Below are 17369 nucleotides of genomic sequence, written 5' to 3'. Positions count from 1 at the left end.
CTAATTTTTGGCAGCTTTTGCTTGGAAGGCATAGGCAAAGACTATGGGAGACCCACTCCCCAATAATGGGAATAATGTTTTTAATATGCTGTACTGCATGGCTCTTGTAAGGGGCATTGCAAGTTCCTCCGTCCTAATTTTTGGTAGCCTTTGCTTGGAAGGCATAGGCAAAGACAATGGGAGACCCAATCCCCAATAATGGGAATAACGTTTTTAATATGCTGTACTGCATGGCTCTTGTAAGGGGCATTGCAAGTTCCTCCGTCCTAATTTTTGGCAGCTTTTGCTTGGAAGGCATAGGCAAAGACTATGTGTAATAATTATAATGGATACAACAGGAGTCTTTTTGCGTGGAACAAAGATACAACAGAACACAACTTATAGGTGTCAAAGTGTATATTATAAACACACGGTGTTTCAAACAAGTGCCGATGAAAACACAAAGTCCATAAACACTCAGGGGAAAATGCAATTAGCAGAGCAGTTTGTAAAGCACTGTTCACACTAGAGGATGCTAGAAAACAAGGAAGTCTTTATCAAGTCCAAACAATATATATTATATAATCCAGGGAGGCCTGGGTAGGAAGTCCCAGATAATGCAGCACAGTCCCGTGCTCTAAATGTAATCAGCAAAGCAATCTGTAAAGCACAATTCACACTAGAAGATGCTAGAAAACAAGGAAGTCCTTATCAAGTCCATGCAAGGAAGTCCATACAATATTTAGATAATTCAGGGAGGCCTGGGTAGGAAGTAGAGATGAGCGGTGTTCGACTAGAACTGTTCGCCAATCTCAAATTCGAGCTGTTTTGGGTGGTGTTCGAGTTGTTCGACGAACCCGAACGATTTGCAAAAAATTCGGCTGTTCGAGGTTATGTTCGATAACTGTTCGTGCACCTAAAGCGTGTCCTGCATGTCTGGCGCTATTTAGAGCACCAATCATGCAGGGATTGTCTGCCACTCACTGTAATGCCACAGCCATGGTGGTTGTGGCATTACAGTGATTGCCCAAATCGATGGGAACAGTGCTCACAGTGAAACATGAAAAGCCGGCAATTCAGCAGCGGCATACACCGGTACCCGACAATTTAGACATGAAGGAATAGAGCATCACACATAGATTAGATAGATAGAAACATGTCAGTCACATATATATGAAGCACAGTGACAGTGTTGCTTACTGTACTTGTCATTTAGTGTAAAGGATTTATCAAAAAAAATAATAGTGTTTTCATGCACCGTCTCTTTTAAAAAGCCGGCTGGCAATTCAGCATCTGTACCCGACAATTTAGAATAGAAGGAATAGAGAATCACACATAGATTAGATAGATAGAAACATGTCAGCCACATATATACGAAGTACAGTGACAGTGTTGCTTACTGTACTTGTCATTTAGTGTAAAGGATTTATTAAAAAATATAATAGTGTTTTCGTGCACCGTCTCTTTAAAAAAGCCGGCCGGCAATTCAGCAGCGGTACCCGACAATTTATAACAGACAGAATAGAGCTTCACACATAGATTAGATAGATAGAAACATGTCAGTCACATATATATGAAGTACTGTGACAGTGTTGCTTACTGTACTTGTCATTTACTGCAAAGGATTTATTAAAAAAAATAATAGTGTTTTCATGCACCGTCTCTTTAAGAAAGCCGGCCGGCAATTCAGCATCTGTACCCGACAATTTATAACAGAAAGAATAGAGAATCACACATAGATTAGGTAGATAGAAACATGTCAGTCACATATATATGAAGTACTGTGACAGTGTTGCTTACTGTACTTGTCATTTACTGCAAAGGATTTATTGAAAAAAATAATAGTGTTTTCATGCACCGTCTCTTTAAAAAAGCCGGCCGGCAATTCAGCATCTGTACCCGACAATTTATAACAGAAAGAATAGAGAATCACACATAGATTAGGTAGATAGAAACATGTCAGTCACATATATATGAAGTACTGTGACAGTGTTGCTTACTGTACTTGTCATTTACTGCAAAGGATTTATTAAAAAAAATAATAGTGTTTTCATGCACCGTCTCTTTAAAAAAGCCGGCCGGCAATTCAGCATCTGTACCCGACAATTTATAACAGACAGAATAGAGCTTCACACATAGATTAGATAGATAGAAACATGTCAGTCACATATATAATAAGTACAGTGACAGTGTTGGCTACTGTACTTGTCATTTAGTATTAAAATAAAGGATTTATTATTAAAAAAAATTGGCGTGGGGTTCCCCGTAATTTTAGTCTCTAGCGGAGGTTAAGCAGACAGCTGGGGCAGATGTTTGAAGCCTGGGAAGGGGGTAATACCCACGGAGCTTCCCAGGCTACTAATATCAGCCCCCAGCTGAATACCTAGCCTTTACTAGCTATTAAAATGGAGGACCCCCCCCCAAAAAATGACGTGGGGTCCCCCCTAATTTAATAGCTAGCAAAGGCTAGGCAGACAGCTGGGGGCTGATATTAATAGCCCAGGAAGGGAGCCATGAATATTGGCCCCCTCCCAGGCTAGAAACACCAGCCGTCAGCCGCCCCAGAAATGGTGCATCCATAGGATGCGCCAATTCTGGCACTTAGCCTCGCTCTTCCACGCTGCCCTGGTGCGGTGGCAGGGGGTAATAGGGTTGGGGTTGATGTCAGCTTATAATGCCAGCTGACATCAAGCCCAGGTTAGTAATGGAGAGGCGTCTATAAGACACCCCCATTACTAACCCCATAGTCAAAGTTAAAAGAAAACACAAACACCCAGAATAAAGTCCTTTAATTGAAATAAAGACACATTCCTTTATTGTTCTAAATTAAACCATACTTACTGTCACGCCCATTCCAGCTGAAGCCAACGATCTCCTGCAATAAAAGAAAAATAATAAAGCAACCTCATCCTTACCTTTCCATGGTTCCCACGACAGCTTCAGCTCTGCTACATCGAGATAACAGGCTGGACCGCAGCAGAACGCTGCCATCCAGCCTGTCATCCCGCAGACACTGAGAAGCGCAGGCATGCTTGCGCTCTGCAGTGTCTGGCTGTGACGGCATAAAGATGAGACGAGTTCATGTCCAATGAACTCAGCTCACCTCATGCACGTCACTGACAGCGTGGGAGAATTGTCCTGCACTCAGCACTTCAGCGTGAGAATTCTCCCACGCTGTCAGTGACGTGCATGAGGTCAGCTGAGTTCATTGGACATGAATGAGCTCACCTAATGCACGTCACTGACAGCGTGGGAGAATTCTCACGCTGTAGCGCTGAGTGCAGGAGAATTTTCCCACGCTGTCAGTGACGTGCATGAGGTGAGCTGAGATCATTGGACATGAATGAGCTCACCTCAAGCACGTCACTGACAGCGTGGGAAAATTCTCCTGCACTCAGCGCTTCAGCGTGAGAATTTTCCCACGCTGTCAGTGACGTGCATGAGGTGAGCTCATTCATGTCCAATGAACTCAGCTGACCTCATGTACGTCACTGACAGCGTGGGAGAATTTTCACGCTGAAGCGCTGAGTGCAGGAGAATTTTCCCACGCTGTCAGTGACGTGCATGAGGTGAGCCGAGTTCATTGAACATGAACTCGTCTCATCTTTATGCCGTCACAGCGAGACACTGAGGAGCGCAAGCATGCCTGCGCTTCTGAGTGTCCGCGGGATGACAGGCTGGATGGCAGCGTTCTGCAGGTCCAGCCTGTCATCTCGATGTAGCAGAGCTGAAGCTGTAGTGGGAACCATGGAAAGGTAAGGATGAGGTTGCTTAATTATTTTACTTTTATTGCAGAAGACATTGGCTTCAGCTGGAATGGGCGTGACGGTAAGTATGGTTTAATTTAGAACAATAAAGAATTGTGTGTTTATTTCAATTAAAGGACTTTTTTCTGGGTGTTTGTGTTTTTTTTAAATACTTTACTAGAAATTCATGGCGGTCATGTCTAATATTGGCGTGACCCCATGAATTTCGGGCTTAGGGCCAGCTGATAATGCCAAGCTGGCCTTAACCCCATTATTACCCAGTGAGCCACCGCACCAGGGCCCTGGATGAGTTGGGTACAGCGCCAGAAGATGGCGCTTCTATGAACGCGCCATTTTCTGGGGCGGCTGCGGACTGCAATTTGCAGCGGGTGGGGCCCAGAAAGCTTGGGCCTCCCTGCGCTGCGGATTCCAGCTCCCAGCTGCCTAGTTGTACCTGGCTGGGCACAAAAATAGGGCGAAGCCCCACGCATTTTTTTTTTAAATTATTTCATGAAATTCATGGAATAATTAAGAAAAAAAGGGCTTCCCTATATTGTTGTGTCCAACCAGGTACAAATAGGCAGCTGGTGGTTGGGGGCAGTCCATCCCTGCCTGCTGTACCTGGCTGGACACAAATATAGTGCGAAGCCCCACGTCAATTTTTTTTTTAATTATTTCATGAAATAATTTTTTTAAAAGAGGGCTTCCCTATATTGTTGTGTCTGGCCAGGTACAAATAGGCAGCTGGTGGTTGGGGGCAGCCCGTTCCTGCCTGCTGTACCTGACTGGACACAAATATAGGGCGAAGCCCCACGTCAATTTTTTTTAAATTATTTCAGGAAATTCATGAAATAATGAAAATAAAATTGATGTGGGGCTTCGCCCTATATTTGTGTCCAGTCAGGTACAGCAGGCAGGAACGGGCTGCTCCCAACCACCAGCTGCCTATTTGTACCTAGCCGGACACAACAATATAGGGAAGCCCTTTTTTTCTTAATTATTCCATGAATTTCATGAATTTAAAAAAAAAATACGTGGAGCTTCGCCCTATTTTTGTGTCCAGCCAGGTACAACTAGGCAGCTGGGGGCTGGAATCTGCAGCGCAGGGAGGCCCAAGCTTTCTGGGCCCCACCCGCTGCAAATTGCAGTCCGCAGCCGCCCCGGAAAATGGCGCGTTCATAGAAGCGCCATCTTCTGGCGCTGTACCCAACTCATCCAGGGCCCTGGTGCGGTGGCTCACTGGGTAATAAAGGGGTTAAGGCCAGCTTGGCATTATCAGCTGGCCCTAAGCCCGAAATTCATGGGGTCACGCCAATATTAGACATGACCACCATGAATTTCTAGTAAAGTATTTAAAAAAAACACAAACACCCAAAAAAAAGTCCTTTAATTGAAATAAACACACAATTCTTTATTGTTCTAAATTAAACCATACTTACCGCCACGCCCATTCCAGCTGAAGCCAATGATCTCCTGCAATAAAAGTAAAATAATAAAGCAACATCATCCTTACCTTTCCATGGCTCCCACGACAGCTTCAGCTCTGCTACATCGAGATGACAGGCTGGACCGCAGCAGAACGCTGCCATCCAGCCTGTCATCCCGCAGACACTGAGAAGCGCAGGCTTGCTTGCGCTACTCAGTGTCTGGCTGTGACGGCATCCAGATGAGCCGAGGTCATGTCCAATGAACTCGGCTCACCTCATGCACGTCACTGACAGCGTGGGAAAATTCTCACGCTGAAGCGCTGAGTGCAGGAGAATTTTCCCACTCTGTCAATGAAGTCCATTAGGTGAGCCGAGTTCATTGTCGGCTCATCTGGATGCCGTCACAGTCAGACACTGAGGAGCGCAAGCATGCCTGCGCTTCTCAGTGTCTGCGGGATGACAGGCTGGATGGCAGCGTTCTGCTGCGGTCCAGCCTGTCATCTCGATGTAGCAGAGCTGAAGCTGTCCTGGGAACCATGGAAAGGTAAGGATGAGGTTGCTTTATTATTTTTCTTTTATTGCAGGAGATCATTGGCTTCAGCTGGAATGGGCGTGACGGTAAGTATGGTTTAATTTAGAACAATAAAGGAATGTGTCTTTATTTCAATTAAAGGACTTTATTCTGGGTGTTTGTGTTTTCTTTTAACTTTGACTATGGGGTTAGTAATGGGGGTGTCTTATAGACGCCTCTCCATTACTAACCTGGGCTTGATGTCAGCTGGCATTATAAGCTGACATCAACCCCAACCCTATTACCCCCTGCCACCGCACCAGGGCAGCGTGGAAGAGCGAGGCTAAGTGCCAGAATTGGCGCATCCTATGGATGCGCCATTTCTGGGGCGGCTGACGGCTGGTGTTTCTAGCCTGGGAGGGGGCCAATATTCATGGCTCCCTTCCTGGGCTATTAATATCAGCCCCCAGCTGTCTGCCTAGCCTTTGCTAGCTATTAAATTAGGGGGGACCCCACGTCATTTTTTTGGGGGGGGGTCCTCCATTTTAATAGCTAGTAAAGGCTAGGTATTCAGCTGGGGGCTGATATTAGTAGCCTGGGAAGCTCCGTGGGTATTACCCCCTTCCCAGGCTTCAAACATCTGCCCCAGCTGTCTGCTTAACCTCCGCTAGAGACTAAAATTACGGGGAACCCCACGCCAATTTTTTTTAATAATAAATCCTTTATTTTAATACTAAATGACAAGTACAGTAGCCAACACTGTCACTGTACTTATTATATATGTGACTGACATGTTTCTATCTATCTAATCTATGTGTGAAGCTCTATTCTGTCTGTTATAAATTGTCGGGTACAGATGCTGAATTGCCGGCCGGCTTTTTTAAAGAGACGGTGCATGAAAACACTATTATTTTTTTTAATAAATCCTTTGCAGTAAATGACAAGTAGAGTAAGCAACACTGTCACAGTACTTCATATATATGTGACTGACATGTTTCTATCTATCTAATCTATGTGTGAAGCTCTATTCTGTCTGTTATAAATTGTCGGGTACCGCTGCTGAATTGCCGGCCGGCTTTTTTAAAGAGACGGTGCATGAAAACACTATTATATTTTTTAATAAATCCTTTACACTAAATGACAAGTACAGTAAGCAACACTGTCACTGTACTTCATATATATGTGACTGACATGTTTCTATCTATCTAATCTATGTGTGAGGCTCTATTCCTTCATGTCTAAATTGTCGGGTACCGGTGTATGCCGCTGCTGAATTGCCGGCCGGCTTTTTTAAAGAAAGCGTCTTCTGAGCAGTTTGTCAGCTTTTGGACACCTTTGAAGGTGTTTTCTATGTGTTCCTATGTGTTTTTGTTTGCCTGCCATTGGTTTTAACGGTGTTCGACGGTGTTCTAAGGTGTTCGACGAACAGTTCGACGAACAGTTCCTCGAACATCCCGGTGTTCGACGAACCGAACCGAACCCGAACACTACGGGGGTGGCTCAACACTAGTAGGAAGTCCCTGATAGTGCAGCATAGTCCCGTACTCTGCAGCTATCTAAAGCAGGTGAGTCAGAGCAGAAACCAGCTTACTTGTTAGCAGAATGCAGGTGGAGACTGAGGCTCAGAGGTAGCAGCAGGAGCAGCCAGGAGAAGGAGGAATACTGGTAACAACTGAATGCAGCAGAGTCTCTGAGAGCAGGTAACAGAAGATCCAAACAAGTCTGCAGGACAGAGCAGGAAACTAGGGAACCACCAGGAGCAGATCACAGGCAGAATACTCTAGCACTGATTAGAGGCTGGGGTGGAGTTATAAAGCAGGAAGACAAGGGGCACATGAGACAAAAGACACCATCTTGAAAGAGGGCAAAAAGGGCCAAAATGTAATTAAAAATATTTGCAGTCCTGACACTATGGGAGACCCACTCCCCAATAATGGGAATAATGTTTTTAATATGCTGTACTGCATGGCTCTTGTAAGGGGCATTAAAATCGTCTTGTTAAGCTACTGTGACCTCCACGTCTCTTCCAAGGGTCATTGATATTGTCTTTTTATTCCACTGGGACTTCCACGTCTTTTCCAAGGGGCATTGATTTTGTCTTTTTATTCCACTGTGACCTCCACGTCTCTTCCAAGGGGCATTAAAACCGTTGTGTTAAACCACTCTGAACTCCACGTCTCTTCCAAGTGGCATTAAAACCGTCTTGTTAAACCATTCTGAACTCCACAGCTCTACCAAGGGGCATTGAAATGTTGTTTTTAATTACCTCTAAACTCCACGATTCTTCCAACGGGCATTGCATTATTTTAGTACAGAATTTTTGGTACAGAAACATATCCTACAAGACATGTGTGGTTGACTGGCCTGATATTGATGTGAATGGTCCCTGTTCCTCTTGCTCTTTCTCCTTTGCCACTACCTCATCCATCATTTATCACCTGAAGCTTTGTTTTAACGGGAGTCATAGAACTGGGATAGTAGCAGGAAAACATTCAGCAAACCTCGGAGGAGGTAGGATATGCGCCAAAACACTCACCACCTCAGGCCTAGCCGCTACTACATACATGCGCTTGCATTCCAAGGAACAGAAAGCTAAGGAGATGAATGGCCTCATGATCATGAATAATTTACTCATTGTGTAGGAGTCTGACCACTGCTGCTGTCTACCTTCTGAACTTTGTGTTGAAGCTTGATTGACCCAGGACCCGCAATCCTCTATGTCTGGAGGACGTGTTGCATCCCAGTGTCAAACTGTGTCCCGGCTTCCACAATATTAACCCAGTGTGAAGGCGTCAGTGAGATGCACTATCCCTGGCCACATTCACTTGTCCACGTGTTTGTGGTTAGGCTGTCCTTCCCACTAAATCGACTGGGGAGGGCACAGGTAATGTTTTGGTATGTGCGCTTGTGTATAAGGCGCACCAGGACAAATAGGGGTGGCTGGGGACCGTTTAAGGACACCAGGCCGCCCCCAGGCTGCTGGAGACTGTGTGTCTGAACCCGGCCGCGGGGTGGCTGGGGACCGAGTATGGACACCCGGCCGCCCCCTGGCAGCAGGGGACCAAGCGTGGACACCCGGCCGCCGGGCAGCTGGGGACTGAGTATGGATACCAGGCCGCCGACGCAGCCTTGACGTGGTGGCCAGATTCCGCCTCCACATGCCTAAAAGGCCCATTTTCAAGTGCAAGTAAGCAAGCAGTATGGTATTACAGCCTGGGGGTGGGTGGCTGGCAGGCTGCATACTTGCGCTTGCATTGCAAGGAATGGTGGAGGTACAATTGAACACTGCCCTGGGACAAGGACTTGAACGGGGATAGTTGCAAGTCTGCAACGACAGGTGCAAGACGGGAGGCATCTTCGCATGTGCCATGAACAGGGGGTTGGCGTGCACACACTACAGCGGAATAGGCTGTCCTTCCCACTAAATGCACTGGGGAGGGCACACGTAATGTTTTGGTATGCGCGCTTGTGTATAAGGTGCACCGGGACAAATAGGGGCGGCTGGGGACTGTTTATGGACACCTGGCCGCCCCCAGGTGGCTGGGGACCGTGTGTGGGCACCTGGCTGCGGGGCGGCTGGGGACCGAGTATGGACACCTGGCCGCCCCCTGGCAGCTGGGGTCCAAGCGTGGACATCCGGCTGCCGGGTGGCTGGGGACTGAGTATGGATACCAGGCCTCCGACGCAGCCATGACATGGTGGCTAGATTCCGCCTCTACATGCCTAAAAGGCCCATTTTCAAGTGCAAGCAAGCAGTATGGTATTGCAGCCTGGGGGTGGGTGGGTGGCAGGCTGCATACTTGCGCTTGCATTGGAAGGAATGGGGGAGGTACAATTGAACACTGCCCTTGTACAAGGACTTGAACGGGGATAGTTGCAAGTCTGCAACGACAGGTGCAGGGCTGGAGGCATCTTCGCATGTGCCATGAACAGAGGGTTGGCATGCACACACTACAGCGGAATAGGCTGTCCTTCCCACTAAATGCACTGGGGAGGGCACAGGTAATGTTTTGGTATGCGCGCTTGTGTATAAGGTGCACCGGGACAAATAGGGGCGGCTGGGGACCAAGCGTGGACACCGGGCCGCCGGGCGTCTGGGGACTGAGTATGGATACCAGGCCACCGACACAGCCATGACATGGTGGCCGGCGTCTGCCTCCACAAGCCTAAAAGGCCTCATTTCAAGTGCAAGCAAGCTAGCAGTATGGTATTGGTATTACAGCCTGGGGGTGGGTGGGTGGCAGGCTGCACACTTACGCTTGCATTCCAAGAAAACAAAGGAGATGCTAACTTCTGTCATCATCATCATGCTCCTCACCTTGGCACTCTCAACTCCCCTGATGGAGAAGCCAGGGCCCACTGGAGGAGTCTGGTTGTCTGGTGGGCTCGTCCAATGCTGCCCTAAAGCAGGCCAGGCTAAGAAAATTGTGGGGAAGGTTACCGGGACAAATAGTGGCGGCTGGGGACGGAGTATGGAGACCTCGCTGCCGAAGCAGCCATGAGGTAGTGGGAAGCTTCGGCCTCCTCCAAACTAAAAGGCCCCATTTCAAGTGCAAGCTAGCAGTATGGTATTGCAGCCTGGGGGTGGGTGGGTGGCAGGCTGCACACTTACGCTCGCATTCCAAGAAAACAAAGCAGATGCTAACTTCTATCATCATCATCATGCTCCTCACCTTTGCATTCTCAACTCCCCTGATGGAGAAGCCAGGGCCCACCAGAGGAGTCTGGTTGTCTGGTGGGCTCGTCCAATGCTGCCCTAAAGCAGGCCAGGCTAAGAAAAGTGTGGGGAAGGTTCCCGGGACAAATAGTGGCGGCTGAGGACTGAGTATGGAGACATCGCCGCCGACGCAGCCATGAGGTAGTGGCCAGCTTCGGCCTCCTCCAAACTAAAAGGCCCCATTTCAAGTGCAAGCTAGCAGTATAGTATTGCAGCCTGCGGGTGGGTGGTTGGCTGCATACTTGCGCTTGCATTGCAAGAAATGGGGGAGGTACAATTGAACACTGCCCTGGGACAAGGACTTGCACGGGGATAGTTGCAAGTCTGCATCTTCTGATGCGGCAAGGATCACTTCTGATGGGCACACTTTTAGGCAGTGACCTGGGTGTCAGAGATGCTTCCAGGGGTCTTCCCCATGCTGTTCCCATGTCTTTTCAGCTCTGTATGCATGTGTCACACTGCACATGGCCAGATAAGGTTGTAAAATGTTAAAATGACATTTCCCGGTGAATGCATTTGTCATGGTTGAAAGCAATACAAAAGTGCAAAAACGCATAAAAAATGCTACTTGTGAACATAGCCCAAGGTGTGGAGGAGTATTTTTGGTTTTGGTTATTTATTTTACCTTATACACAAGTCTTTACCTTGGAAAGGATGTTCCTTAACATATTTCACAGGAAAACAGTTTCAGTTTAGTTTTTGAACATTTTATTGTGAGCCCGTAAAAGTGGCTTAATACCTCTGACCACGCTGTTGACAGCATTGACCTGGGGGTCAAAAATGCTTCCTGGGGCGATCCCCATGCTGTCCCCATGTCATTTGAGCACTGTCACTATCGTTTTGGGCACTTTTTAGGCTTTCTACAGACTGCTGGGGGTGCCGCTGCAAAAATGCTCGTGTCTCCCATAGACTAACATTGGGCTCGTTGCTCGGGTCGAGCACCCGAGTATCACGGTGAGCTCGGCCCGAGCTTCGAGCACCCGAGCATTTTAGTGCTCGCTCAACACTAATAATGTGATTAAAACTTGACTTTTATTGTAATTAATTAATATGGTCTAACAAATAAAGATTAAAATAACTAAGGTGGTATTGCTGTGTAGCATTTCTTTGGGATTCCTCTATGGGATATCACTCTCCTAAAGCTAATATACTGTATATCCTATCTAGATTAGTGCCTGCAGTCCACTAGTTAGGATAGCTTTTCTAAGGACAATTATAGATGTCAGTTTCAAAACCACTAGAGCTAATTAAAATTCACTCGTAGCCTCCCTGACATGTTTCGCCATCACTGGCTTCATCAGGGGACACCGCAAGAACGGCGCCAGAATGGGAGATGAGTGTAAACTTTTTTATTTTATCGGGGTATGAGGAGTTGTCCAAGTAGTGGACAATTTATTTAAGTTATATGATAGCAGGCCTCTTTCAGACGTCTGTTTCTCACATATGCATTTCACGAATAGAACACGTACCCATTATATTTTATAGGTCTGTTCACAGGTTCATGTTTTTTTTGCCAATCTTGTGTCCATGTTTTTTTTAAAGTAGCGTCACGGATGAAAATCACCTATACAAGTATGGGTCTTTGAAAAATCAGACAGCACACGGATGGCATTAATGGAGAAACTGTATTCTGTCCATGATTAAGATTGTAATGGATAGAAGTTTAGCAATTTATTTATTTGTGAAAATTTACAATGAAACATTGATGGTAAAAACTGACAGATGAACCAAAACCCTGATGAAATTTGGATTCAAAACACTGATGACACTCAGACCACGTGGAAAAAAATCACTCAAGATGGTATAAGCTCTTTAGTTGACTCCTCAGAGGCAGGTCTGACAGGGTGGACTCGTGACTGTCATAATATTAACCCCTTAAGAACGTGGCCAATTTTGGCCAATTTTCATTTTTGCGTTTTAAATTTTTCTTTCCATTCTTCCAAAAATCGTAGCTTTTTTTCATTCAGTGGACATAGCCATACAAGAGCCCTCCCTCCCATAAATAATATGTATCACCTATTCTCCGATTCTCCTCAGTAGGGGGAGTCTTAGGGCACCCATTCTAGTGATCTAACACCCCCCATAAATAATATGTATCACCTATCCTCCGATCCTCCTCAGTAGGGGGAGTCTTAGGTCACCCATTCTAGTGATCTAACAATCTTATTCTGTGAATTTCTGTGAAAATTCCTTAAAGGGAGCCTGACAGGTCCCCCGTACTCTCCAACCCACTTGCATTTGTGCATTTGTTGTTAAATTCCCAGCCTAACCTGCCCTTTATAGTGATTATCACATAAATACATGTTTAAAAAATGTTTTTATATTGTCCGCTTTTCCTATGCTAATTAGCCTTTGACTAATCGATGTTGCGTTTGTTTCCCCAGACTAGTCGGCTTTCACATCGTCAGCTCTCTGCAAATCCCGCGCATGCGTGTGGCTTTAGTTGCCCATGTCATTGCGCCTCCGTTTCCCGGCTTCAGAGATGCACTGTGAAGTGAGGAAGACACACAAATGTTGGTGGGTTGCGGTCATGGGGGACCTGTCAGAATCCGGTTAAAGTATCAGCTACTATATTTAACACCTTTTCGACCATGCAATTTTAAATTTTTGTGTTTTAGTTATTAAACTTCCTTTCCTCCAAAAGCCATCATTTTTTATATATTTCCATCTGTATAGTCATATGAGGGCTTGATTTTTGTGGGTCGAGTTGTAGTTTTGAATGATATTCATTCATTTTGCCGTATAATGTACTGAAAAACAGGAAAAGAAATCCAAAAGAGGTAAAATTGTGAAAAAAAACGCAATGCCACCATTGTTTTTTTAGTTTTGTGTTTACAGCGTTTATGGTATGGTAAAAATGACCCGAGAACCAGGTCAATATCATTTTTAGACCTCCTTGGGTGCTTTGAACCTGTGATTATTTAATTGTTTGTATGATACAATGCAATATATCTGTACTGAGGTATGTAGTGACGTTAGCAATCTATGTAGCCCAGCCATTGGCTTTAGTAGGATTCAGGCTGCCATGGCCCACCATCAGCACCCCAAAGTGGCATTGCTGGGGGCAATGGGCACTGAAACAGACCCCCACACTGTATTGTACCACTTAAGCGCTACTGTCAATCTCTGACATCAGCATGTAAGTGGTTAACTTCAGCAATCAAAGCTTGATGAATACTTTTGACGAAGTGTTTCTCTTATGGCTAAGGTCGTTTTTCTATCATCTGAGAAAATGGTTCCGATTGTGCTAATCACACTCTGATCAGCGGGTGATCTGATTTTTTTGCAGGTGGAGAAAAAAAATACGTTTTTCCACCTTCTCAATTCAGTCTGTCTAAATGTCATCCAAGTGCGGTCTGATGTTTTCCACGGACCCATAGACTTGAATGGTATGTAATTATTCTATATAGAATTATTGTGTCTCCTGGTCACTTCATTGTGCTGCTAAACTTCCGTATGTATCTTCTCCTCTTTGCAATGTCGCTTAGCTTCAAGCTATGTTATGATTATGTATAGATTTTCCATCTTTTCATAGTTTTTTTTTTTGGGATATTTTGGTCTATTTGTGCCTTGACCAAACCTGGAACATCCTTGCACCATAATCTATAGATATTAGGGTATTGCTTATGGCAGTCTCCATTTATTTGTAATAAAAGTCTTTCGATACTATTTATCTCTGTTGTCTTTTTTAATTACTGTCAATGGTAGGCACTGGTTGTTTGCACAGGTGGCACCCAACGTGTCATATAGCTCCTGAGCGCATGACATCCACCCGCAGCTGACATAGAATGTGCCAGTACGTCCTGTGTCGGCAAGCAGTTTATAATGTTATTGTATTTTGGGTTCGGTTTAGGAGATTACTGTAACTTTTAATAAAGTAAATTGTCCGGTCAGCAAGTTGCAACACATGTACTAAAATGTATTTTTGCAATATCAAAATTTATCTATAGATACACTACTCAACATTGAAATTGCAACACCAAGAAGTTAAAGTCATGGAATTATGGAAATCACAGAATGGACAGACATGTAAATAAATGGAAAGAAAATTTTCAAAATATCTTGATTTATTCAGTATGTAGTATGAGCATCATGGGCAGGAATACCTGAATTTACACACCTTGACTGCCATTAATGAGGTTATTGATAGTTGTCTGAGGAACGTTCTGTCAAGCTGAATGCACTTGTGCAGAAAATCATCAAGATCCGCTACTGGCAGCTTCCTTTGCAATTGCAAATTAATGATGTCCCAGAAATGCTCGACAGGAGACGCTGCAGACAACGGTAGCAGATTTAGGTCACACAGGCGGCTCACAGTCGTACAAACAACATGTGGTGTGGTATTTTCATGTGGAAAAACAACTCCTGGGATACTTTGGAGAAATGGCTGTACCACTGGTTCCATGGCCGAATCAATATAACTCTGAGCTGGTAGTGTTCCTGGAATGAAGACTAGAGGGGTCCGGCTACCACAAACTATGCCATCTCACACCATAATCTCAGATGTAGGACCGGTATGACATTTGGGATTATGGGCTCTTCATGGTGTTGCCCACATGGTCTCCAGATCAATCTCCAGCTATCATTGCATGTTGCAATTTCATTGTTGAAGAGTGTATTATATATTAGTGTATGTATACATTCCTGTTTATTAGTTCCTTACTTGTTTTGTTTTGTCCATAGCCTTTAATATTGAAAGGTTGAGGTCCTCCAAAGCTGCAAGGACACTTTCATATTCTCCCAAGTGCTGAGAAAAATAATCTGCAAACAGAAAAAGAATAAGATAAGCCATAAAAATATGTGTATCAGACATTCTGCCTCATAGCTTCAACTAAAGAATACTTTAGGACAGAGGTGGGGATCCTGCAGCTCAACAGCCCACAATGTCCTTTTCTCCGACCCTTGGCAGATTCCCCGGGACTGCAATGCTCAGGCCAGCAGTCACATTTTGCTATGTGCCGACCCTTTAACTGCTCCTTGCACTGCAAGCATGTGCATGTGTAGCACCCTGAGGATTCGGCTGCTGCAGGGGTATTGCACCTCAACCCAGAGGTGTGATATTCCACTCCCGGGTAAGGATGGAGTGTGGACCTGAGCTCGGTAGGCTGCATGCACTACACACATCCCATTTCCGAGGAACAGACCAACGGTACTCCCACTTAGAAATGTGCAGGTACAACCGAGTCTGTTCCTGGCTGGAGTGGGAGGGGGGGTGGTACATCCCAAGTAGTGTAGGGGCAGATAGGGGGAGCAGCCTGGGTAAAGTTAGGAGCTCATTGGGTGCTGGTCACCTGAGCTCACACATAGAGGGAGTATATAAGGTGGGCACCATCTTAGATCAGGGTCAGTCTGTCAGAGCCAGTAAGAAGCAAAGGTCCAGATGAGCCTGCAGAGAGAGAGTGGAGCAGAGAAGGAAAGACCCAGAGAGGGAAGAAGAAAGGACTCTGAGAACCCAAATTCAATCCCCGGGTGAAGAGTCGGCAATAGGGTACCGGATCCCAAACTGGTGGGGGCAAAAGCACACCCTAGCCAGAGACCGGAGGCCGTGGGCAGCGTCTGCCACGGCCACCCACCACATCCACCCCGAAGGCAGACCACGTGGAGGGTCAGGGAACCCAAGGCCAAGGGTCTCCCAACAGAAGGCCCGAGGGAGCTGGACCTAGGTGGATCACTAGTGGGGACGGCCAGAGGAAAGGACAGAAGGAGAGCTCAGGGTCACGCTCCGGACTTGCTTGGGGGTTGGCTGAATCCAGGACCTGGTGGACGCAGCACGGCTCGGGTGGTCACTTGAAGCTGGAGTGACCGGAACATCAGCAGTGAGTAAATACCCTAAACTGCACAACCCGACTCTGTCTTCACTTAACATCTACGCTGCACCACCACAACCCCCATCCTCTGCACCTGACCCCCTGAGGCTATACCCCACCCGTTGGGGGTTATACTATCAAAAGCTGCACCAACACCATCAGCCTCAGCGGACCTTGCTGCAGCGGCGGCCATAGTGACCGCAATACAACGGGTGGCGTAGTCGACATAAAGAACTTTATAACATCTGTAGGACTGCCACATACAACTGAGCTTGACACCCTGGGCACGGACCGGGTCACAGCCACTCGGAAGACTACAACCCCCATCTGATCCGGCTCCGGGTATTCCCCCTAAAGAATATGGCCCAGGGGGCGCGTCAACTTTGGCGTAGTCGGCAGGATTACGTGCCCGCAACACCCGGGTACTGCGTGCCTGAAGAAAAGAACAAGTTTACCTTAAAAAGAAGTCTCCTGCCGGTTCCGGAGGGTCCCCGCCATCGGACTCCATCACAGGTCGATTCCCGCCGGTTATCCGCCATTAACAGCTTTTTCCCGCCATCTGCAGAGTTTCCCGCCACTGGGAGACGATTCCCGCCATTTCCGAAGATTTCCCGCCTTGGGGGAGCGGACGCCATTATGGGCGTGCCAAAGGGTGGCAAGAGGCCACCTCCCATCGTGGGCCAGGACCGAAAATGGCGCCAAAAGTGGAAACCGCCCCCACCAACAGAGACTGTGATGCTAGAGGTGTCTGTCAGCGTGAAAGAACTGCCCCTGGAGCTGACAGTCACCAAGTGGCCCCGGGACCGCCCTCGAAGGGGGAGGACTGAGGAGAAGAGAACAAAGATGGGTGTCGCTTGGAGCAGTCTGGAGAGAGCGCACCCGGAGGCAAGAAGCCTGGAGAAGAGTCTGGAGAGAGCGCACCCGGAGACAAGACGTCTGGAGGGAGAGCCAGGCAGCACCGACCCAGTGGTCAGGAGCCTGATGCAGGCCGCCACTCCAGGCAGCACCGACCCAGCGGTCAGGAGCCTGTTGCCGGTCGCCACTCCAGAAGACCTGCTGGAGACAACAGAAGGAGAGCAGAGCAGCACCGACCCGTTGGTCAGGAGCCTGCTAGAAGCAACGACCCCACTAGGCTTAGTGGAGGTCCTGGCACAGCTTCCCCGAGATCGGGAGTGTGCGCAG

General features: G+C 46.8%; 1 protein-coding gene across 1 annotated transcript in view; it reads right to left on the bottom strand.

The window, feature by feature from the left end:
- The window catches only part of NECAB1 (N-terminal EF-hand calcium binding protein 1), a 388232-nt gene that overhangs the window by 222629 nt on the left and 148234 nt on the right, over nt 1-17369 (bottom strand). Inside the window, exon 5 of the mRNA XM_073679571.1 lies at nt 15044-15141. Within this exon, the coding sequence (XP_073535672.1) occupies nt 15044-15141 (98 nt within the window). The remainder of the gene's footprint in view (nt 1-15043; nt 15142-17369) is intronic.

This window comes from Phyllobates terribilis, unplaced genomic scaffold, assembly GCF_046119375.1.
Source record: "Phyllobates terribilis strain yellow unplaced genomic scaffold, ASM4611937v1 Scaffold_4__5_contigs__length_816908805, whole genome shotgun sequence".
NCBI lineage: Eukaryota > Metazoa > Chordata > Amphibia > Anura > Dendrobatidae > Phyllobates > Phyllobates terribilis.
Note: the sequence above shows the minus strand (reverse complement) of the source record. Positions and strands in the feature narration are given on the sequence as shown.